Source organism: Pelobates fuscus, chromosome 5, assembly GCF_036172605.1.
Source record: "Pelobates fuscus isolate aPelFus1 chromosome 5, aPelFus1.pri, whole genome shotgun sequence".
Lineage (NCBI taxonomy): Eukaryota > Metazoa > Chordata > Amphibia > Anura > Pelobatidae > Pelobates > Pelobates fuscus.
In genome coordinates, this window is record NC_086321.1 from 316496352 (window position 1) to 316519994 (window position 23643).

A 23643-nucleotide genomic window follows, 5' to 3' on the forward strand; every position below is an offset into this window, starting at 1 on the left:
AATAATGTACTCATCTCCAAAAATGTCCGCAACATGGATATCGATTTGTTTTAAACAATCGCCAAACGTAATATTTCTCCAGCGATGCATGCTGGGAAAAATAATATGCAAATAAAGGAGCGAGCGAGCGAGGCGTTCATTGACTCCCATGCTGCACTGCGGTCTCAAGCTCTCGCATAGAGCGCTAAACACAAGAGCAAACTGATCTATGGTTGCAACATGCTCTTGCAGCTGCATTTTGCCTCGTGTTTAGAACTCAGTGCTCTAACGGTCAACAACGACAGCAGGGGACAGCCGGAAGCGGAAGAGACACCGGAAGTTGCCTTTTGAGAGGACTCTGTGAACCCCGGAGGATTCAGAAGTACCTTCTCAATACTGACAGGGCGATAGCAAGCCTTGGCTGTCACATTAGGCAGGCAGACGTTTTACACTTGGAGCCACCCGGCTTAAGCCCAGGCTCATACAAGGTCATCACATGACTTAAACCCAGGTATATAGCCCAGTGAGATCATGACAAGTTGGCTGTGCCATTAGATAGGGGCAAAGCATAACACAGGCGTAAATCAATTAAATGCAATCCTTGCATCATGTGTTTTTTTCCTGATTTCTTGTATTTAAATAATGAGAATGCACTCCTAATAGTCTATGGTTGTATGCTTGCTTCTGTGTTAAGGAAATGTCTGTGAATATGTTATCAGATATGTTTGCATGACATTTGCAACATATGTGAGGGGTGGCTTAATTTTTTATTTTTCTTGTTTGGACCTATCCTTTGTTGTTGTTGTCTCCTAAGGATCCCTCAGGATGTCTGAAAACCAGGGGAACGTCCCTCTAAATAACACAAATGGAAACCGAGTACGGACCCCCAACTTAAACCAGAACCCGCTAATCAATGTACGTGATCGTCTCTTCCATGCATTGTTCTTCAAGATGGCGGTCACATATGCAAGACTCTTCCCACCGTCCTTCCGTAGAATTTTTGAGTTCTTTGTGCTGCTCAAGGTAACAGTGATATTGCGGAGATTTCAAATTCATTTAACTGTAATTAAACAAACAATAAGGGAAAGTATGTCCCAAAGTAGTGTAAACAGCTCAAACACCTAGTGAGGTATCCCCTTCACCTACACACATACATATAATAATACACAAAAAAATAGGTGGAGCTGTGAAATACTTCCCTCTCTTCAAGATACAGCTGACAAAGCAGAAACAGAGGGAAACACAATAGTGCAGATACATCTTTTAAAATATAGTAAATCCAATATCTGTAGATAGCACACTCACAAAAATAGAGCCATAAAGTAACCTGGCTCTGGTCTGGATATCAATAGGATCCTTTAAGGGAGATCCAAACCCCACTCCAGATGATGGAAAAGATATTTAGGTTTTCAGGTAGAGTAGTAAGGAATAATAAATACTTAAAAATTCTATAATACTATATACTCCATTAACGCCCACATCCGCCTCCCATATCTGATACAAGCGGATATGCCGGCTGTGGAACGCAAATGCGTTCCACCAACATAAATTTAAAGACACATACCAAGCTGGAAAAGAAACTGAATATATACAAATAAAGTGTATTAAAAAAGCAAGACAATAGAATAATAAGGATGGAAGTGATGGGCAGAAACATATATATTGCCAGTCTTATTGAGATAATTTGGGAAAAATAATATATAATCAATAAAAGATACATGGGAAGAAATATTAGGGATAAAAATCTTTTTTTACCGATGGAATATACACATAACTAAAAAACATGTAAATTAACATAAAAAGTGACATAATTCAAAATCCTGGTTCAAACCATTCGGGATAAGTGTATTAAAATTATAAATACATCTCACTTCCATCCTTATTATTATTATTATTATTCACTTCCATTATTATTCTATTATCTTGCTTTTTTAATACACTTTATTTGTATATATCCAGTTTCTTTTCCAGCTTGGTATGTGTCTTTAAATTTATGTTGGTGGAACGCATTTGTGTTCCACAGCCGGCATATCCGCTTGTATCAGATATGGGAGGCGGATGTGGGCGCTCAATGGAACGCATGTGCGTTCCACGAACAATATATCCGATCATATGATCGGCCAAACAGGAACAGGACGGCGAAATTCACCAAGCGGAACCGGAAGCCATTCTTCTACACTGGGTGGAACGCAGGATGCGTTCCACAGGGGAAAATACCGCGAAACCACAACAAATGGACGGATATAAAAGAAACACAAGAACTTTGATATACAACACACACCAACTGAGGAAGCCTATTAGGCGAAACGCGTTTTGGTGACTATTGGACTTTAATATATGCTTTTGTTTTTTATCTTAACGTCTTTTGGAATAAACTATATACTTTTATAGAATTTTTAAGTATTTATTATTCCTTACTACTCTACCTGAAAACCTAAATATCTTTTCCATCATCTGGAGTGGGGTTTGGATCTCCCTTAAAGGATCCTATTGATATCCAGACCAGAGCCAGATTACTTTATGGCTCTATTTTTGTGAGTGTGCTATCTACCGATATTGGATTTACTCTATATTTTAAAAGATTTAACTGCACTATTGTGTTTCCTTCTGTTTCTGTTTTAGCTTTGTCAGCTGTATCTTGAAGAGAGGGAAGTATTTCACAGCTCCACCTATTTTTTTGTGTATCACTTAACTGTAATTGTTTGGGGCCATCCAACCTGCTTCTAAATACTTCAGCGCCAGTTATAGATTTTTGATCCTCTTTATGTTTTTCATTTGCTTTTTAAATTCCTTATAATTATGGTATGTATCTGGGATCAGAATTTCAGGTCATTTACCAGTGGCCCGGCCTAAAAGTTAGTCAACCTACTGCTACCAATGGACAGCAGCAACACTGTCCATATGACATGCTCATTGCAGAGTGGTTTGTGCAGCTTGCTTTGGACTCCATATGTATAGTGTTTATCAGTATGCTAATTGCATGGCAGCAAATGCTAGGAATCGGGAAAACCTAAATTGACGGAACTTTAGCTATACATGTGCATGTATTTTGGCTTGTACAATGTACAGTTATTATAATTATGTATTACATAATTTAATTATGTATAGAGGGCCATTATATGATTTTGTTATTATTTCACTTGTCTTAAAATGTTCCTGCACCTATGTATGCACGAGGATAGAAAAACTTGATGATCTCTCTCACCTATATCTGCAGCCTATCTGGGAGCTCTGCTGGCTCTTCTTTGCATGTGAGGCCTGGTGATGGACCGCCAGCCTTCAAAAATCTTGGCAGAGCTTAAAACTGCTGGTGACAAAATTTTTATAATAAAACTAAAGTCCTGAAAGTTCAACATTTTGGTCCCCTTGCTCGATATTACTTGTTTATTTTGTAGCACCTGCATGCACTCCTGAGAGAGAAAAAAAAGTGGGGAAACAAGCTTGTCACGAGGCACTTTCACAGTTGAATATGTAATATAAAGGGCGGGGGCTCTAGTGGTTTGAGCTGCTTGCCTGTTCTGAATGGATTGTGCAGCTTGATTTCCTGGTTTAACCTCACACTTGATGGCTTCAGATCTTTTATGGGTGGCCATGGGTGCAAAAAGCTGCTGATTTCTAGCACCAGGGAATGCTTTGAGGAGTTAATGACAAAGTCCTAAGGTTTAATATTCTTTCTCCTTTGGCTATTGGGAAAGTGGATTTTTTTTAGCTGTTTTGATATTAAAGGGACACTATAGACACCAATACAACTTTAGCTTAATTAAATATTTTACGTGTATTTGTCATGCCCCTGCAGTGTCATTGCTCAATCCTTAGCCATTTAGGAGTTAAAGGGACACTCCAGGCACCCAGACCACTTCTGCTCATTGGAGTGGTCTGGGTGCCAACTCCCACTACCCTTAACCCTGCAAGTGTAATTATTGCAGTTTTTCATAAACTGCAATAATTACCTTGCAGGGTTAACTCCACCTCTAGTGGCTGTCTACTAGACAGCCACTAGAGGTCACTTCCTAGTTTCTAGCACAGGTTTCCTGTGCTAGAGCGTCGCTGGACGTCCTCACGCTGTGTGAGGACCTCCAGCGTCGCTCAAAACCCCATAGGAAAGCATTGAAATGATTTTTAAATGCTTTCCTATGGGGAGGCGTAATGCGCATGCGCGGCATTTCCGCGCATGCGCATTAGGTCTCCTCGGCCGGTGGGCGAGATTAGTCTCGCCCACCGGCCGACGTAATCACAAGGAGCGTCGCGGAGGCGGAGACAGCGGCGAGGGACATCGCCGCTGTCCCAGGTAAGTGACTGAAGGGGTTTTCACCCCTTCAGTAACCGGGGATTGGGGGGTGGGAGGGAAAGGGACCCTCCAGTGCCAGAAAAAAAGGATCGTTTTTCTGGCACTGGAGTTTCCCTTTAAATCACTTTGTTTATACAGCCCTAGTCACACCTCCCATGGCTGTAACTGACAGAGCCTGCATGAAAAAATGGTTTATTTCCAATCTGATGTAAACTTGGAATATTTTTATTCTCTGCTTTGTAAATTTAATTCTAAATTAAAATGAATGTGTAATAAAGGAAATGTAAACATTAGACCTCTCTTTACAGGATTTTTTTTTAATTTTTTTTTTTTTTTTTGAAAGCTGTGCATGTTACTTGCAGGGAGGCATGACAAGGGTTGCATAAACAAAATGATTTAACTCCTAAATGGCAGGGAATTGAACAGTCAGACTGCAGCAGAATGATCTATACAGCAAAACTACAAAAACAATCCGTTTTCCTGGCACTGGAGGGTCCCTCTCCCTCCCACCCCCCAATACCCGGTTACTGAATGGGTGAAAACCCCTTCAGTCACTTACCTCAGGCAGCGACATGTCCCACGTCGCTGCCTGCTCCTCCCCCGCCGCTCCACCTTCTTCCTCCATCGGCCGGTGGGCGAGACTGATCCCGCCCACCGGCCGAGGAGACCTAATGCGCATGCGCAGCAATGCCGCGCATGCGCATTGGCGCACCCCATAGTAAAGCATTGAAAATTAATTTGAATGCTTCCCTATGGGGAATAGAGCGACGCTGGAGGTCCTCACACAGCGTGAGGACGTCCAGCGACGCTCTAGCACAGATAATCTGTGCTAGGGACCAGGAAGTTCCCTCTAGTGGCTGTCTAGTAGACAGCCACTAGGGGAGGACGAACCCTGCAAGGTAATAATAATTACACTTGCAGGGTTAAGGGTAGTGGGAGTTGGCACCCAGACCACTCCAATGAGCAGAAGTGGTCTGGGTGCCTGGAGTGTCCCTTTAAGATCTATACTGGATCGTAAGCTCTCTTCACCCAGTATGTTAATCATGTTTTATTAGAATTTAGTGTTTGTCTTCTTTACCGGTTGTACTTTGCAAAATATGTTGGAGATATATAATATAATGTATATCTAGAAGTGTGGGTTGCTTCCTTCCAGTTGGGTCTGTGCAAGTCAAGGACTGAAGCAGCCGTGGGCTGCTATACTTCAGTGCAGATTCCTGTTCATGGGTCCTGCAATGTGTATATTGAGGATTGTCCCTCGCCACTTGCAATCTCTGCTCAGTTTGAACTAGCAGATATCTGTAGTCGCACAGGGACTCCTGATAGGCCTCGAGTGCCATAGGTTGCAGACCCCCTGATTCCAGATAAACCAATCCCTTAATACTCTAAATATTTCATGGCTAACTTTTCTTTTCTAACACCTGCTGTATGTGTGTGTGTGTGTATGTGTGTATATATATATATATATATATATATGTGTGTATATATATATAATCTCCTGCGTACTTGATAATGCATAGCCATAATGATCTGCGTGGGAATGTGTTCTCTTTGCACGCCCTTGATGCTATCTTAGACTCCAATCATTCAGATGAATTGTTACCTCATTCTATCCTCCTGGACCTGTGTGCATGTGTATGTTTTTTTTTTTTTTATAAATCTGTGTGTGCAGATGAGGTGTGTGAGAGTGTGGCTAATTTTGCATTTGTCGCCAACTAAATTTTTGCTTGGCTTGTAAACTCTAGGGACATTTGGCGAACCTGACTCTAAACTGCTGGTGCATCGTTTCTTTTGTCTTAGAGACAAATGTGTGCATTTATAGGAGTCTCTTGAATTGCACATTACTTCCTTCTAGCACTTACTTATGCATTTGTTGGTATGACATTTTATTTTATAGAAACATAATGGCTAGCAGTAATGCCTCTTTTCAATTCGGACAAGGGGTACTGTTTTAGAAAGCCATTGACTGTCAATTTTATTATAAGTGATTCTGTAACTTAACTATTTCAAAGGGACACTGTAGGCACTGTGGCAACTTCATTTCATTGCAGTGGTTGCTATGGCTAACACAGAGTGTAATCTCTGCCTCCAGTCATACTTCCACTGGGGACCATACTGTGGCAGCTTTGGACCCTCATTCAATGTTAAATTGTTTGGAAAAACATTGAATGCAGCCATTGGACTTCCGGGCACTATAGCCGGTGAAATGTTTATCATGACATGTGTCCCTTTAAGATATATTAGCTACCCTGTGGGTAAACAACCTTTTTTAGTAGTCTTGTGCCAAAACAAGCTCTTGAAGCCCCTTTGCGTCCCAGTCCAATTTTTTTTTTTTTTTCCATTTGAGATGTTTGCTGCCATTTTCTGTTATTTATGGGTGCTGCATTTGCTTTGTATTATTGTATCTGTGCATATGTAGGCTGTTGTATATGTTCACAAGTAGTTTGTGGTATTGTGTATGGGGGCTGCTAGGGGAATTGTCAGTGTTTTTGTTTTTGTGGAGACTGTGTATCTGTTTGTATTATTTGTATGACAGGGAGGCTTCTGCAGTTCTGTGAATATGTATTAGTGTGGGGACCGTACAGGTCAAGGACAGGAGCTGCCGTGGGCTGCTATACTCCAGTGCAGATTCCTGTTCACGGGTCCTGCAATGTGTATATTGAGGATTGTCCCTCATCACTTGCAATCTCTGTTTAGTTTGAACTAGCAGATATCTGTAGTAACACAAGGACTCCGGATAGGCCTCGAGTGCCATAGGTTGTTGACCCCTGATTCCAGGTAAACCAATCCTTTTGTACTCTAAATATTTCATGGCTAACTTTCCTTTCTAACACCTGAACATATTCTTTGATATACTGTTGGGCAATGTTTTCATGCAAAGTCATTCATCTAAGAGTGTCACTGCTGCTAATCTGTATTGATAATTTGTTAGTGTGGAACTGAATGTTCCTGTTGGATAGGCCATAACCTGTGGGAAGTAGCCACTAACACGATTTTTATTGTATTACATAACCTGGTTAGACCAAACTGTATATGTAGCAACGAGGACTAGTTTTATTAATATACTGGGAGATCTGCCAGTAATAGTTTGCTTATGAGCAATTGACCTTTTCAAATGGACTTTGTATCCTATATCCCACAGTACACGATCTAGAAAGAAATAACATTTGTGTTTTGCTGTCCCTGCAAAGGCCGTATGCTTTTCTTTTCATGTGTGCTATTAAAGGGTTGTACACATGTCTGTTTTTCCTTTCCATGTGATTATTCTCAGTCAACCTTTTTATGTATTTGGAAGACTGTATAACTAGTTATTGATTGAGCTACAATTTTGCCTTTACAAACAAACTGTTAGTCACTTAAAGGACCACTCCAAGCACCATAATGACCAAAGCTCACTGTTATGGTTATGTTTCCAGAACTGCCTGGGCACCTTGCCCCATAGAAATATTCTGACAGCTTAGTAACTAACTTCTTAAGTGAGTACGTCAGTCACCCCTCTCATCATCCTCTCAGCTAGGAGCTTCCGTAAGATTTTTTTAAATGGGCATAGCTCAGAGTTGAGAGCTTCTGGCTAGAGAGGAGTGAAACTGTCTCCAAATGGATTAACTACTTTACACTGAGGGGGTTCCAGGGCACTCCCGTCACCGCAACCACTACAGCACACTGTAGGGATGATTGTGCTTTGTGTGTTCTGGTGAATTTGTAAGCACATAATTAGCATTTTGGTGTGTAGTATAAATCAGTCAAAAATTGTCCTCAAATCTATTTTTGTTTCTCATACACAGGCCCTTTTGGTGCTGTTCATCCTGGCTTACATTCACATTGCCTTCTCACGCTCTCCCATCAACTGCCTTGAGCATGTGCGAGATAAGTGGCCCCGAGATGGCATCCTTCGGGTTGAAATTCAATTGAACTCAAGTCGTGCACCGATTTTTCTGCAATTTTATGATAGTGACACTTTTCCGGGGCTGGTCAAGGAGTCTCTTGGGGAGGATGAAGAAGAGGAGGAAGAAGAGATGACAATGGATATGTACCAGAACAGTTCCATAAAGGTAATTCAAAGACTTATTTTTAAAATTGTTTTATTGCTTCTGTCAATTTTGCATGTAACCGTGTACTGCCTTCGTAAACATTTCCTGTAAAGTGAGATCTAGTGTTTATACTTCCTTTATTGCACAGTCAGTTTATTTTTGAATTTTTTTATCTCCTGCACTGCTAATAGTTTTCTAGACATTGCAGGATCCTCCCGTGTATGAATAAAGTTAAATTTACAGAGCAGGAGATACAAACTTCTAAAAAAAGTTAAAGGGGCACATTAGTCATCAAACTTTTAGTTTAATGAATCAGTTTTGCTGTATAGATCATGCTCCAGAAGTCTCCCTGCTCAGTCACTTAGAAGTTAAATCACTTTGTGTATGCAGCCCTAGTCACATCTTCCAGCATGTGATTTGCACAGCTTTCCTAAATGTAAAGAGTCATATAATGTTTATACTTCCTTTTTTACACATTCCGACTATCTCATCTCCTGCTCTGTTAATAGCCTGCTAGACCGTGCAGGATCCTCCTGTGTGGTATTTAAAGTTCAATTTACAGAGCAGGAGATAAAGTTTTAGTTTTAAAATAAGTTACATCTGATTGACAGTGAAACCATTTTTTTTTTTTTGAGACTCAGCCAAGGGAGGTGTGCCTTGGGCTGCATAAACAGATACAAAAGTGATTTAACTCCAAAGTGTCTGTGAATTGAGCAGTGAAACTTCAGAGGCATGATCTATACATCAAAACTGAATCCTTAAGCTAAAGTTGCTTTGGTGACTATAGTGTCCCTTTTAATTTCATAGCTTAGGTGTGCTTGCACTAAATTGCATAGAAAGACATGTTCACAGTAAGTTTCCCTCCACTAGCAAGCAAGTTTTGATTGAAAAAATATTAGCACAACATTTAGTTGAACAAGGAATGCATAGACATAAACATATACTGAAAACGCAATATTGCGTGTAGATTGCTTTATATGCAAACTAAAAATTAAAGGAGCACTATAGGGTCAGGAACACAAACCTGTATTCCTGACCCTATAGTGTTTAACACCACCATCTAGCCCCCTGGCCTCCTCTTGCCTTCCTAAATATAGTAAAATCTTACTTGTATTCAAGTCTGAAGCTGCTGTCTGTGAACTGCCTCTGTCTGCTGATCTCATCAGAAGTGGTGGTCTGAGCCAATCACAATGCTTTCACCTAGGATTGGTTGAGACTGTCAAGGAGGCAGATCCAGCACAAGTCAAACACAGCCAATCAGCATCTCGTCATAGAGATGACTTGAATCAATGCATCTCTGTGAGGTAAGTTCAGTATCTGCATGCAGAGCGTAGAGACACAGAATGGCAGTGTTGCTTACTCTGCAGCACTTCCCAAGGAAGCTGCTCTAGCAGCCATCTGATGATTGGCCAGTGGAGTTATCACTAGGCTGTAATGTAAACACTGCATTTTCTCTGAAAAAGACAGTGTTTACAGCAAAAAGACTGAATGGAATGATTCTACTCACCAGAACAAATGCAAAAAGCTGTAGTTGTTCTTGTGACTCTAGGGTCTTTAGGCTGTATACAGTTTCCTTATCTTGCACACAGGGTCTAAAATGTTGTTATAAAAGCCAAAATAAGATTTTCCTAATATACTTTAGGTGTAACAAAAACAGACAAATTATAAAATACTTTGTTTATTAAAGGACCACTAACTTGTTTTCCTGGCACTATATAGTCCTTAGGGCCCCCCACTCGCTGGGCTGAAGGGGTTAAAACCCCTTCAGCCACTTACCTTTATCCAGCGCCAGGCTCCCTCTGTTCTGGTGACCTCTGCTCCACCTCCAATGTCAGCTCTCGAGTGGAGCTGAATACGCATGCGCGGGCAGAGCCGCGTGCTGATCCAAACCGCCCATAGGAAAGCATTACTCAATGCTTTCCTATAGATATTCTACGTGCTCAATGCGATTTTCGTATTGAGCGTCGCGGAAGCGGCTGTCAGGAAGACTGCCACTAGAGGCTGGATTAACCCTGCAATGTAAACATAGCAGTTTCTCTGAAACTGCTATGTTTACAGCTGCAGGGTTAAAACCTGGGGGACCTGGCACCCAGGCCACTTCATTGAGCTGTAGTGGTCTGGGTGACTATAGGGATCTTCATGCCATTACTAGCAGTACAGTGTACTAAAAGTGGAAACAAAAAGTATTTAAGCATAATGTCTACATAAAGTAAATACAATAAGATATTATATATATATATATATATATATCACACACAGTAATAAAAGTGAGTACACCCCTCACAGTTTTGTAAATATTTTATTACATCTTTTCATGTGACAACACTGAAGAAATGACACTCTTCTACAATGTAAAGTAGTAAGTGTACAGCCTATATACAGTGTAAATTTGCTGTCCCCTCAAAATAATTAAGCACACAGCCATTAATGTCTAAACCATTGGCAACAAAAGTGAGTACACCCCTAAGTGGAAATGTCCAAATTGGGCCCAAAATTGTCAATATTTTGTGTGGCCACAATTCCTTTCCAGCACTGCCTTAACCCTCATGGGCATGGGGTTCACCAGAACTTCACAGGTTGACACTGGAGTCCTCTTCCACTCCTCCATGATGGCTGTTTGGGTGAGCTCACTTTTGTTGCCAATGGTTTAGACATTAATGGCTGTGTGCTTAATTATTTTAAGGGGACAGCAAATTTACACTGTATATAGGCTGTACTACTTTACATTGTAGAAGAGTGTAATTTCTTCAGTATTGTCACATGAAAAGATATAATAAAATATTTACAAAACTGTGAGGGGTGTACTTACTTTTGTGAGATACTGTGTGTGTTTGTGTGTATATGTATATGTATAGTATAGTATATATCTTTTGTATATCTCTAATTGTATTTACTGTATGTGGTCATGATGCTCAAATCAAATGGTAGTTCATTCACTTCTCCCTGACTGGAATTATATATAAGCCATTAAAACTTACGTTACCTTTTTGGAAGCAGTTTAGCATACCTGCAGCCATTACATCATTAACTAGCGTCTTCTGGCATAGAAATGTGTTCTTCTACAGGCTTATAATTACTACAGAGTACAAATTGGCTATACAGACTAAATTTCATTCTGCATTTCATTCTTCAATGCACATGAAAGTAAAAATGTTTATATCTAGACTCTTTAGTTTATTTACCAAACACGAATTGTACTAAATAGAAAACCAGATTCCAAAAGGTGGGGGAAAAAAATAAAAAAACAATATTATAAGCTTTCCAAATGATTCAATACGGTTAGAAACATTTCCAGGTGATTTATCTACACAAGTTAACTATAAAGTCTATGGTAATCTTTGTAGAAAAATCATTTGGAAAGCCTATTACCGTAATTCTTGGGTATACTTAAACACCCATGTGTTTTAACATTTTTCCTGTTTATTATTATATATATATATATATATATTTTTTTTTTTTTACTATTCTGTTGTGACATTGGGTCTCTCTGCATTTCTTTTGCAGTTTGAATTGGATATAGAACCCAAAGTGTTCTTGAAGCCATCTCTAGAGAGTGTAACAAGGGCTTCAGACAACCAAAGTCAGGCTCTGTCTTTCAGTGATGCTGCCAGCAAAGGTGAGTGTCCACTACCCATCAGAATTGCCCCCCTCTCATCATTTGCCAATTTGACAGTGTTGTTTAGATTCATGCCATCTTAGAACAGTCAAACAGCCGTACACTTGAAACAAAACCCTTCACATTTTACTTGCTATTCATGTGCATTCTACATCTGTATGCTTGGCTGAGTCCAGTTATATGATGACCTCTAGGTAATTTAGAATGGGGTAGTGTAAATTTTTTATTTTTATGTATACATATAATTTATTTTGGTATGTGTTTGCTTCTTGTGACTGGTAGTCCTGTGTGCCATTTTGGAGATAGAAAGCGCTGCAGAATAAGTTGGCGCCATATAAATACCAGTAATAATAAAGAAATACCGTATATACTCGAGTATAAGCAGAGTTTTTCAGCACATTTTTTGTGCTGAAAAACCCCAACTCGGCTTATACTCGAGTCAATAGTCTGTATTATGGCAATTTGCATTGCCATAATACAGACAGGGGCTGTGAGAGATGTTACTTACCTCTCCTGCAGCTCCTGTCAGCTCTCTCCTCCTCCGCGCCGTCCGTTCAGCACCTCGGTCAGCTCCCAGTGTAAATCTCGCGAGAGCCGCGGCTCTCGCGAGATTTAAATTGTGAGCTGACCGGACGGCGCGGAGGAGGAGAGAGCTGACAGGAGCTGCAGGAGAGGTAAGTAACATCTCTCACAGGCCCCCTCTCCCCCCCACTGAACTACCAATCCCACTGGACCACCAGGGAAGGAGCCCCCCTCCCTGGCACGCTAGCAAGCAGGGAGGGGGGACAAAAAAATGTAGTAATAAATAAATAAATAATATACCAAAAAAAATAAAAATAATAAAAATAGTCATAAAAAAAAAATAATATAACAAAAAAAATTAAAAATAATAATACAAAATATATTAAAATGCCCACCCCCCACCAAGGCTCTGCATCACACACACACACACACACACACACACACTGCACTCATATACACACTGCATTCACACACACACTGCACTCATATACACACTGCACTCACACTGCATTGATATACACACTGCATTTATACACACATACACTGCACTCATACACACACACTGCATTCACACACACTGCACTCATATACACACTGCATTCACACACACACACTGCACTCACACTGCATTCATATACACACTCATATACACACTGCATTCACACACACACTGCACTCATATACACACTGCATTCACACACACGCACTGCACTCACTGCACTCATACACACACTGCACTCATACACACACACTGCACTCATACACACACACTGCAAATAAAAATTAAATTAATATAATTTTTTTAGGATCTAATTTTATTTAGAAATTTACCAGTAGCTGCTGCATTTCCCACCCTAGTCTTCTACTCGAGTCAATAAGTTTTCCCAGTTTTTGGGGGTAAAATTAGGGGCCTCGGCTTATATTCGGGTCGGCTTATACTCGAGTATATACGGTATATGTATGGAGATGGATAGAAACGCTGCAGAATAAGCTGGCGCTATATATTAATACCAATAATAATAAAGATATATGTATGTTTTTTCACAAATATTAAATCAAGGTCTTCATTTTATATGTGGTTTACTTATTTAGTAAATGCACCAGTCAAATGTCTTCATGAAATACTTGCCAAATTTGTGCAGGTGCGTATGGTGGAGAAATGCACCATGATATTACATAAATATTTCCAGGAGGAACTGCCACTTCCCCACAATTAAATCGATATATCAAAGTTGGCTATGGAATATGCTTAGTGGTGTTTATTCAGTTTATTTTATAAAAAAAAAATTCTTTAAACCTGCGTACTTTGCCGGCCAAAGTTGAATTTGCCAACTTGAACACTGCTATACACAGTATTTGTGCCTACAGCACCAGGAGAGAATTCTGAGCATGCATGCATGCATACAAAATGTCTGTTAGATGTCTAATTGCGCATCTTTGTACCTGGGCATCTGGGGTGGTGAAGCGATTAGAAATTCAGAATTAAATTGTATTTATTTTTAAACCTTTGTATCTTTATTCACCCCTGTAAATGCTGTGACTGGTTTACCGGGGTGAAGTAAGGAGGAACTGTCACTTGTCTGTTTCACCATAATTGTGTTCATTCAGTGGATCTGTGCACTCAGTGTTCATTAGCAATTAAAGTAAATGCTAATGATGTTGGTTCTCTCATACTTGGTTAGTTGACTTTACCTTGTCATTATGGTTTAACTCCTGCTGCAAAGAGACGTAAAAGGCAACACCGAAGTTTTGCAATTGGCTTACAGAATGTCACATGTGTTCAAGCAAACTGCAGAAGGTTGATTAAAAGAATGGGATACTACCCAAAGTAATGAGTGTACATGATTGTTCGTTTTTGGTTATAGTTATACTTGTGTAATATTTTTAGTAAGCATGAGTTATCCTATCCAGTACATATGTTCTGATGTAACTGGAAGCCATTGCTCTTTCAACCATACAATATAATCTTCTCATGTCTGACATCTTAAAGGTTACATTGTAAGTAGTTCCCTTTGTTAAACAAAGTTCTAAAGCACCATAACCATGAGTGGCCCTTGTGCATTCCCAGAATAAGTAGTCAAATGGTTTCACAACTTATCCTGGTCTCGCCAGCACGTCATGCCTCTACCTCCCCTGCTGCAAGAGGAAGCATAACAGACTTTGAGAATTTTTACAGTTTGGGTATTTTGACCTTGTTTTGAAATGAATCTTTGAATAACCCAGTGTGTTTGACTACTTACCTGGGGTGTGCCAGTCCCTGCGCTTTCTTGGGTTCTGAGAGACCGAAGCACCTGCTAGCCACCTGAGCTAAGCGCTACTTGCATTTGACTCGTTACATTTAGGGAGGCACCAGGGCATTCCTGGCACTTTAACCACCACAGAGCGTTATTTGTCATGCCTTATAACCTTTTTCTTTGTAAAACTATCACTTGTCGTGTTTATTTGTACTGTTATTCCTGTGTCTGGAATTTCAGTTTAATTATTTTCTATTAATTTAAAGCATATTTTAACTTACATTTTTAGCCCTCTCCCCCACCCTATCTGTTTTCACACCTTATCACTTGTTCGCTATCTGAGGTCCAATAAAATGCTTCTTATAGCGAAGCATTTGATTGGACTGATCTCACAGGCTTGTGTGCACTCTGAGCTGGGAAGGTAGAGAGGGAGGCTGGGCTACACAAGGGCCATGGTTTAAGGGAGGCAGTAAAAAAGAAAAAGCGGATGATTTATGGACCATGTAGAGAGGCATTTGCCAGGAATCCCATGAGAAATAGAGGTCCCAAAAAAAGGCAATTGATATAGCATAAAGGGAGGTTGGGAGGACTCGCATGATGGAGGGGAAAAAAGCAGAAGTGGTCATGGAGGTTGGAGCAATCATTTAAATACACTGATTGTCTAACACTAGATGTATAGTTATAGGCCAAATTATTAGTCTAATTATACATTAAAAATTCTTTCCAAGCACCATTACAACCACAGCTTATTAAGGTACAAGTAGTCTTTGGGTGCAGTTCCTCCAGTTTTTCTGAAACTGTTTTTAATAGGCTTGTGCACAAATCCCGTTCTATTAACTTGTCTAGCGATTAACAAGCATTTGATTTGTTCAGCACAGCTGAATGGGATTTGAGCAACAGTATAGTTCTTAAGTGGAGCCCAAAATGTACTGAATCTGCTGCCGCTGAGATAATGAGGAATTTCTATTTCTCGCTATCTTTTAAAATTTGGGCAGCAATAATAGCCAGCAAGCACTGGGGTTGCAGCCTTTGATTTTTAAATTGTTTCTGGTGCTAAGTGGAAATGGTAACAATGAGTGTTGGGTCAGAAGGGAGCCGAGGGCATGTGTTGCTCAGTGTTCTTTTTATTTAATTTATGGGATACATGTCTGTACATATATACCTTGCAAATCTGTGTTGGCATATAATCCTGTTAGGCTTTTGTTTACTGCTGCTTCCTCACAGTACTCTGTCGTTTTTTGATATCATGGTGACCTATTACATGCATTTTTATTTGCAGTGTGGCCGCAAGAAGAGTATATTGTAGAATATTCTCTGGAATATGGCTTTCTACGGCTGTCCCAGAGCACGCGGCAAAAACTCAACATTCCTGTCATGGTTGTTACACTTGGTGAGTCCCCAATTCACATCTGACACAATAAATCATTAATGGTTCCAATTATGGGCAGTTGGAAAGCACTGGAATGCTCATTACAGTCCGCAAAATAGCAGCAAGCAGTGTGTGCAAGGATTTTTGGGTACACAGGCGAAGATGATTATTTTTCCCTCTCCTCGCCTCAGTGTTCCTTAGTGTTCCTCTCCCCTCCGTCCCTTGTCCCTTAGAGTTCAGGTGCCCGCCCCCCCATTCCCCTTAATGTTTCTCTCACCTTTCTTTTAGTGCTCCCCCACCCCAGTGTTCCTTTTCCCTTCCCTCCCCTCTACCTTAGTGCCCCCCCCCTTAATGTTCCTCCCTCTCCCTCCCCTAGTGTTCCTCTCCCCTCCCTCTCTTTTAGTGGTCCCCCAACCTCCCGTCCCATAGTGTTATTCCTCCACTCCCTCCCCTGTCCCCATAGTGTTCTTCCCCCTATGACCCCCGGTGTATCTCCTACCTCTTTGGAGCTTCAGTTTCCTGTACCCGGCCGGACTGACAGGAAGTGCTCTCTCATTGAGCACACCCTTTCAGTACGGCCGGGTACAGGAAACAGATCCGCCTTGCTTGGCCAGGCAACGTTGAGTGTCTTGCAGGAAGGAGCGCTGTGCTCCCACCTCCTGCTTTTCACTCAAAGCTAGTGTCCCCCAAGCTGCTGCGCCCTAAGGCCACCTAAGTGGCCACTCTTTCAAGAGTTTATTTTATGGGACACCACAGCACAACAGTGGTGGTAATAAAAAAATATATAAGAAATTAACTAATATGAATTTTATTCTGCACAAACCACCAGTGGGAGGGGACTGCACTCCTCACATAGGTAATATCCTTAAAGGGACACTAGGCATCTAGACCACTTCAGCTCATCGAAGTGGTTTGGGTGCATAGTCCCTATTTCACTTAGTGCTGAAATGTAAAACATTGCAGTTTTAGAGAAACTGCAATGTTTACATTGCAGCATTAAGACAACCTGTATTGACTGTCTACCAGACAGCCACTAGAGGCTCTTCTGGAATGATACTGGACTTTTGGTCCGCTAACTGACACTGTATATCCTCACGCTCTGCATGAGGACATCCAGCGTTGGCTATTTCCCCATAGGAAAGCATCGATTCAATGCTTTGCTATGGAGAGGGTCTAATGCGCGCATTGCACTTGCCCCTCTCCAGTGCTGAGGGAAATTGGTGCTGGGATCATGTAAATAAATGGGTTTTAACCATTTATTTACCACCGCAAAGATGGGGTGGTAGAGGGAGCTATAGTGCCGGGAATAGAGCTTTGTATTCCTGGCACTATAGTATCTCTAAAATTCTCAGTTATGCCAAACATGGATGTGATGCTTTGGGGTGGGTTTATACCCTGGTCACAGTGTTCAGTGATGTGCTTCATTAGATATGTCCTATTATAAAAATTGAGTGCCTGGACTTCTTTCAATATTTTATCTTAAGTATCGGTCTTTGGGATACTTTGCGCATCAACCATTGACATGCTATTTAAAAATTTTATTTAGTAAAATTTCTTCTGTTAGTAGACTTTATAAACAAAGCTCTCAACTTAATGCAAATCACTGTATGTAACTCTACACATTAATTATGTACAATTCTTGCCTTCATTGCAAGCAGGTGTTGAACAAACTTATTTACAGAGTAACTATACCTTATCATGGTATATCTGAAAATCTACATTTGGCTGTTAAGCACATTATCACTCTCTGCGTTTCAATAATAATGATTGTGGGCCATTTACCAAAGATGTGCAAGTGTACAATGGTAGCTACCAAGCAATAAATATCAATTCAAAAAATATTTGAACGACTGAATTTTTCAGTAAAGTAAACCGCATATAGTCAAACATCTGTTTCTTCTTGTATCTTAATTTTAACTCTATTGGTAGCTGTGATTATGTTTATTTCTTGAAACACAGACCCCACCCGAGACCTGTGTTTTGGGGACCGATTCAGCCGTTTTCTTCTAGATGAATTTTTGGGATATGATGATATTCTCATGTCAAGTGTTAAGGCCTTGGCTGAAAATGAGGAGAACAAAGGTATGTGATTGCTGTATGGTATATGAAATATTTTGTATTCACCATCCTGGCACTTCGCATAATTGTCTCCTCTCTTCTCAGGATTCCTAAGGAATGTGGTTTCAGGAGAACACTATCGGTTTGTCAGCATGTGGATGGCGCGCACCTCATACCTAGCTGCCTTCGTCATCATGGTTATATTTGTAGGTTCAAAAGAGAAGCATCCCAGACTATCACTACACAAAGCAAAACATCTATCATGAAGCCGGCCGGCCTTGTTTGAAAGATACATTTAGAACTCCTCTTAAAATGAGAGCATATTCAATCATTGTCCGGAATAAATTAGCTCCCCTTTGCTTATGTTATTTTTCTGGGTTACTTTATTTGTTTGCAAAATAATTCACTGCATCTCATATGTGAAACAAACAAGTTACTTCAATAAAGTATTTTTAGTAACCGTCACATCTGTGGCTCCATTACTGTAACAATAAATAGAACCCGCTCTGTAAGCTGCAGTCCACTTGAACAGTAGTGTCACTCACATTTTCTAATAATTGAATTAATGAACTACATATCCCTTTATTTTATGAGATCAGCTCAACACTGAATAATGGGGGAAGGGGGGGGGGGGCTATTTAATATTAGTTTATTTTAAATAAGTTTATATTTACTATGACATTTCTTTCTTATTTGACTTTTTTTTGTATGTTCTGCTTCTTGTAGACACTCTCAGTCTCCATGCTGTTAAGATATTCTCACCACCAGATCTTCGTCTTTATTGGTAAGTGTCAAACTTCCTCTATTCTATAAAAATTATACTTCACTAAAACGTTTTCATCTAGGAAAATCCGTACTAACACCTACATTTGTCTCTGCTCCTTTCTATGTCTTCCCTGAATTAAATGTTTCTTAATCCAGCTTGTTCTTTCTTCCTCACTCATATTTTTTATTTATTTTTTTTCTTTCTTCCTCACTCGTTTGTCTGCAGTGGATTTACTGCAGATGTTAGAGATGAATATGAGTATTGCGTTTCCAGCTGCTCCACTACTCACTGTGATCTTGGCCCTTGTAGGTAAGTTGTGTATTATTACTCTATGGAGTTGTCATGTTCCATATCTCTGCAAAGCGTGTATCTGCGTTATTATGAAAACCTTTCTTCTCAGGGATGGAAGCCATCATGTCCGAATTCTTCAACGACACCACCACTGCTTTCTACATTATCTTAATTGTGTGGCTTGCTGATCAGTATGATGCGATATGCTGCCATACCAACACCAGCAAGAGACACTGGCTCAGGTCAGAAAGTTGCGCAAGTTTATGTCTATAGACTTTTTCCCCTTGTGCCTTTGTTTTCTGCTTTATATACTATTCAGTCTGCTGCCTCACCTGTTTCCAATAATATTAGAAATAATCAGATATTCCTCCTCCTCCCTTCCTGCATTAATGGAATATATTCAGATATGTCTTTGACATGTATTTTCTTATTACTTTACCTTTTCAGGAGAAATTAAACATAAAAGTGCATAATTTATAGAAGTTTGCATATATATTTATAAGTTAAGGAACTTTATTTTTACTTGTATTTCTCCAAAAGTTTTCATTTTAATGAAACAAATGAGACTTCTTCTATTAGTTAAATCTTATATTTGCATTTTCTGGTCACTCCCCAGAATATGAATTCTACCTGCCTCTGTTCTTATCCAAAATTCATCTTTCACGTTTGTTTCTCAGTATATTTTCTTCTCACACTTCTTACCTGCTATGTCTAAAGTATAAGTCTTTTGCCGCAGGAAACTACATGGCATACAAGTTTAAGATCTCTCATTGAAATTAGAGAATACTGTGCTATTTCAAATGAATAGTTTAGATTTATGCATCAATGACCACTCAGACATGTCAGTGACCCCCTCTCCCCCCCAAGTTTAATTATTTTTCTTTAACATATTAGATATGTCCTAACTGCCCTGTGAACTTCTTTAGCTATTTACCCCCAGATTTCTCGCTTCCTCCTTCGTCTACCACTTTCAGCCTGTTCATATGTTTACCTTTTCCCCACAGGTTTTTCTATTTGTATCACTTTGCATTTTATGCGTACCATTATCGTTTTAATGGGCAGTACAGCAGTCTGGCACTTGTTACATCTTGGCTCTTCATTCAGGTAACATCACCTTCCTACCAAACTCTCTTTGCACTATTTATTCTTTACTTTATTTATTTATTTATTTATTTATTTATTTTATTTGTTTTTAAATTATAGGTACTTTTTAAATGCCATCACCATAAATGTTTTTTTTTTTCCCAACTCTGCTTCAACTGCAACATCTTACACACTTTATGTCAGGGGTGCCCAAAAGATGCCCAGCTGTTTTAAAACTATAGCTTCCATGATGCCTTGCTATTTTAAATGCATTGTTAAGTTTACCTTCTGGGCACCCCTGCTTTATTTAGATGTGCTTGCCCCTGTACACCTGCAAATGACAGAAGAGAGTATGTGGCAGCCTCTGTCACAATCCGTTTAATTCTTAAAAAAGCATAAATACTGTTACTCACCATGTTAATTAAAGCACCATATATGTAAAAACACCCGACTGTTAATTGGAGGAGAAAGGAGGACCAGAATTTGATGAAAAATTTCCTCTATTAATTTTATTGGGTACTATTGAATTGGCAGATCATGAGGATTTTTGATCTGTAAAGGATTTTTTTTTTCTTCATCATAATGCAGGAAAAAAAGATGAAACCTACTTCAGTGTTTTAAAATATATATTCTACCTCTGTGACCATATAGTTGTCTCATAAAATGCTAGTTAATTACTGTTCACTTACAGTCCACTAGTGGCCATAAAATGTTCCCATGTTATGTTGTCACTTTCTCTTCTACATAAGAGCAGATCTGTCATAAGAGCAGATCAGTATATATGCATAACATGCCTATCCTTACTCTCAATAGCACTCTATGATCTATTTCTTCCATCACTATGAGCTGCCTGCTATCCTGCAACAAATCCGCATCCAAGAAATGCTTCTTCAGAACCAGCAGGTGGGCCAGAACCAAACAAGCCTTCAGGATAATCTGAACAACAACACAGCCTCTGAGCCAGCAGGAGCAACTTCCCCACCTACACCGGCAGTTCCCCTTCAGCCTCCCACAGCCAATGTCCATCACACATCCTTAGATGACAGCTCTGGTTCCTCTGTTGGGGTCTTGAGTGATACCATTGTGAATGTTCTCACACCTGCAGCACAGCCTATGGAAGCTGCGATCCATGATGCATTGCCTTCTAGATTTGAGGAGCCAAATCAAGAGGCTCCTGGTAGTGATCCTACAATTTCTGATATAGCTGCACTGACGCAAACAGGAGATCCTCCCCCTAGTTTGCTAAATAATGTCCACAAAAATAAGACTGAAACACCTGAGGTGGGGGCAACTTCTCATACAGACTGCAGCCCTTTGATATTCCCAGCAACTGTCCTTGAGTCAGAGCAGGACCGTATCACAACAGCAGATTCTATAGTGCAAAGTGCACAAGATACAGTGAATCTTATGGGAGACTCTTGAGTTTGTCTTTGCATTTAAAATATTCTGGCGTTGCTCCTGACAGCCGGAAAGAGTGTACTGCCCATAGTGAGGAGTCATTCTCTAAGCATTAATGGACCAGGGGCCTACAGCACATGGACACCAGTGCATGTGTGTGTTGGGTTACATGCAAACACTGACTGCAGTTGCTTTAGTTCATTCATTTGATTATCTCACAGGATGTCTCCTAGGAACTAAAATATATGAAATCTATCAAAGAAGAGTTATATCTTGGTACAGAAACCTTGGAGTGCATTTAAATAAAATGTATATGTTATACATGGACACTTGCGCAGTACCATAAATTCTGAGCCCATCCCTGTATTTAATGCTTCAGGCTGTAAACCGCATACATGTTCCTTTACAAATATTTACAGTCCATAAAATTTGGCAACCACACAAACGTTTTATTTTTTGTGTTTGGATAGGCCATTCCTTTTCAGAGCCATGCTGAATTTTCAATATCGTTGGGTAGTTTTTTTTTATTATTATTATTATTATTATTATTGCAGCCTAAGCAACAAGGTTAACTAGGCTGCCCTAACACAGATTTAGCCATACGTATTGCACAGTGAATACTGTTTAATTGACATAGTAGTAAGATGTCTTATACCCAAGATCCTAAATTTCAGTTGTTGAGGTGCTTTGGAGTCTGTGTGGTTTGTTGAGGTGCATTGGAGTCTGTGTGGTTTGGTAGATTGAGGGAGAAGTTACCAGCACCGTGTCTGGAGATTGTGGCAGAAGATATGTATAGTATGTATATGTGCCTTTCTATCTGTGGCCACTAAATGATGCTGTGTAGTAAGCATATGGAAAATCCTTACTTCCCTTCCATTATTAGTATTGCACTTTCTGTTCAACAAGCAGCTGGCTACACAGCCTATGTGCATGTAAATGTATACCTTTTGTGTGTGTTTGAGCTATATATATATATATATATATATATATTTATATAATATATATATATATATATATATATATATATATACAAATATTACACAAATGCATCTATGTATCTGATATATGTGTATATTAGCCAAGTGTTATGTATTAACACTTTTTTATTGGATACATAAATGCACGTGCATATTAAATGTGTCTACCCTGTATATTGACCGATGATTCGCTCTGATATTTTTTTTTATTTTTTTTCTTACAACAATTTATGTAAGATGCTGCTTATTCATGCGGGATTACTTCCCTTACCCCCTATTCCTGCGTGTGTAATTAAACCCTTCAGAGCAAGAATATATATATAGAGCATTATTTATGTTACAGAGTCTGCATTGAAAGGATTGAGCTGCAAATCATTAGCTATTTAGGGCCTTTTGATCCTGGACGCTTGTTTATGTTTTTAATGTAAGGGGTTGTTAGTGTTTTGCTTCCCAACGGCTGACAAATCGATGTGGGTTTTCATCCGTCAACAGCCAAAAAGCTGAGCATTGTTCTAGAGACTGGCTTAATATCTTTTAGTTAAACTCAATGAGTATCTGGGATGTGGTGAATGATTGTGTCCCATCATCCATTCTTCTATTTAATTGTAACAAACTACATGACATTCATAAATTGTTTTGTATATATGACAATAAATATTTTATCTGGCATTTAAGTGTGTTGAGAGCTGTATCAGAAGAAGCTTATACAATACTTGTTCATATTTTTAAGCTTTATATTCACTACTCCTAAATACGTGTTTTTACTCCTTACCTTATATGTCACAATGTAATAGACAAATATATGGCTTTATTTGTTTTGTTTTCGTTTTCCCCCAAGGTAATAACATGCATGCACATCTGGAAATCATAATTTTTAGTGAAAACGCAACTTGTTGGAAAGTACAATTTTCGGATTGGAACAGGAATACACGTTATTGAACATGTGTAAATGTACATGATCAAAAAGAACTACACACATCTTTGATACACACGTTGAAAATAGAACCCTTGAACTATTAGTGGACAATACATTG

At 39.6% G+C, this 23643-nt stretch overlaps 1 protein-coding gene across 1 annotated transcript; it reads left to right on the top strand.

The window, feature by feature from the left end:
* The first annotated feature begins 278 nt into the window (after window positions 1-278).
* TMEM259 (transmembrane protein 259) lies at window positions 279-22142 on the top strand. The gene is made up of 12 exons (XM_063455566.1): window positions 279-490; window positions 794-1002; window positions 8050-8316; window positions 11800-11911; window positions 15947-16057; window positions 17996-18118; window positions 18200-18300; window positions 18821-18878; window positions 19086-19169; window positions 19261-19393; window positions 20156-20255; window positions 21048-22142. Exons 2-12 carry the CDS (start codon window positions 805-807, stop codon window positions 21654-21656), a joined length of 1896 nt encoding a protein of 631 aa, XP_063311636.1. The 5' UTR covers window positions 279-490; window positions 794-804; the 3' UTR covers window positions 21657-22142.
* Window positions 22143-23643: the final 1501 nt, after the last annotated feature.

What these genes read in the sequence shown, in the direction of transcription:
- TMEM259 (XM_063455566.1), top strand. Translation starts at nt 805, where the DNA reads ATGTCTGAAAACCAGGGGAACGTCCCTCTAAATAACACAAATGGAAAC. An exon ending in ACCAGAACAGTTCCATAAAG is followed by an intron (nt 8,317 to 11,799) that starts GTAATTCAAAGA and finishes TTTCTTTTGCAG; the next exon opens with TTTGAATTGGATATAGAACC. An exon ending in CAGTGATGCTGCCAGCAAAG is followed by an intron (nt 11,912 to 15,946) that starts GTGAGTGTCCAC and finishes TTTTATTTGCAG; the next exon opens with TGTGGCCGCAAGAAGAGTAT.